The sequence below is a fragment of the Sinocyclocheilus grahami genome, unplaced genomic scaffold (assembly GCF_001515645.1).
Source record: "Sinocyclocheilus grahami isolate Dianchi unplaced genomic scaffold, SAMN03320097.WGS_v1.1 scaffold10947.1, whole genome shotgun sequence".
NCBI lineage: Eukaryota > Metazoa > Chordata > Actinopteri > Cypriniformes > Cyprinidae > Sinocyclocheilus > Sinocyclocheilus grahami.
Window position 1 is genome coordinate 18694 of NW_015513532.1, and position 1691 is coordinate 20384.

The 1691-nt window shown below is 35.5% G+C and overlaps 1 protein-coding gene across 1 annotated transcript in view; it reads left to right on the forward strand.

The window, feature by feature from the left end:
• The window catches only part of LOC107578571 (mitochondrial sodium/hydrogen exchanger 9B2-like), a gene marked incomplete at both ends in the record, with an annotated part of 20167 nt that extends 18591 nt beyond the window's left edge, over positions 1–1576 (forward strand). Inside the window, 3 exons of the mRNA XM_016264518.1 lie at positions 496–672; positions 789–938; positions 1468–1576. Coding sequence (XP_016120004.1) covers positions 496–672; positions 789–938; positions 1468–1576 — 436 coding nt within the window. The remainder of the gene's footprint in view (positions 1–495; positions 673–788; positions 939–1467) is intronic.
• Positions 1577–1691: the final 115 nt, after the last annotated feature.

The following is a 1691-nucleotide window of genomic DNA, read 5'->3' on the forward strand; positions in this document are numbered from 1 at the left end:
TATATATTTATATTAGAATTTTTTTTTATTTGTTCAGAAGTTTTTATTTTGTTGGTAGTGCTTTTGAAGTCTCTTATGCTCACCAAGGCTGCATTTTTTTTTTAATCAAAAACTGTAATATTGTGGAAAATTGTAACAAGTTCAAATATCTGTTTTATATTTTAATGTAAAAAAATTATATTTTATTATGTTTTTTATTTCTGTGGCAAAGCAAAATTTTCAGTATCATTACTCCAGTCTTCTATCTCTATATATATATATATATACTTAATAATCTAATATTTTTGTGGAAATTGTGATTTTTTTCAATCATTCTTTTATGAATAGAAAATTCTAAAGAACAGCATTTATTTGATATAGGATATATCTTTTCTAACTTTATAATGTCTTTTAAAAACGGACCCCAACCTTTTTAATAATGTATGTAAATGAATCATTACATTTTGCATATTAACACATGCAATTAAAAAGATGTTTGTAAGGTTCTTTCTCCAGGCTTTGTGGATGTCCTTGGTGTTAGTGGTCCCATCTTACAGTAGTGTTCGCTCTCTCTCGCCCTCTGCAGGCACTGTGTGGGTAAATATACTGAGGGGACCACTGGAGGTATTAGGTGGGGCGGTCACTGGTGTGGCCTTAGGGTACTTTCTACGATACTTCCCCAGCAGAGACCAGGTACGTGAGCTACAACTGTATGATTGAGAAGTACATGTTCAGATTCAAAAATTGGTGTTGTTAGGGTAACAATTTTCATGGTTGTTGGTTGTTTGTGTCTTCTACCTACCACACAGGGAAACCTTGTGCTGAAGCGTTCCTTCCTGGTGTTGGGGCTGGCCGTGTTTGCTTTGTTTGGCAGCAGTGTGGCTGGGATTCCTGGTGCAGGAGGACTCTGTACGCTAGTGCTGACATTTGTGGCTGCAATAGGCTGGGGGAAAGCTAAGGTCTAAATCTCTTCTTCCAAACATAACAGGGATGTGAAAGACTAGTCCACTAAATGTTGACATAATTTTTGTTTTGCTTTATATTTTTACAAAGACTACATGAAGAGTTCAGATGCAAAAGCCTCTAAGTGCCATTTAAAATTGTATTCTAAAACGAGCATTTTTCCCAGGTTCCTGTGTTTACGTTCAGTTATTTCACTCTAATGGCAATGAAAAAAACCCATTCATTACCATTAAAGTAAAATTACTGAAACTTCACATAGGAACCTGAGAAAAATGCTCATTTTAAATGACAATTTCAAATGGCACTTAGAGGCTTTTGCATCTGCACTCTTCACATATTAGACTTACATTTTTAAATCAATGTATGATTTTGAAAAGACTTGCATTGTACTGACAATGTGTGATTTTGAAGAGAGCATATCAAAATTATTTAAAGTACATGCATTCTTTTTCTCTGTGTCACTAATAGATTTTCTCCCCATCTTCTCAGATCACACATTTCATTTCAGTGTGTATGTGTGTTTAGGCTCCAGTGGAAGCGGTGGTGGAGAAGTTTTGGCATGTGTTCCAGCCTCTTCTCTTTGGTCTCATCGGTGCTGAGGTTATCATTACTTCTTTGGAGGTCACGACTGTGTGTGAGTGTTACACTCTCAAGTTGTTACACTGTAAATTCTACAAAACTGGTAGAAAAAAGAGCTGGAAAAAACTGATTGGGAAAGTGATTGGGATGTCAGCAGTGTGCATTTTTTT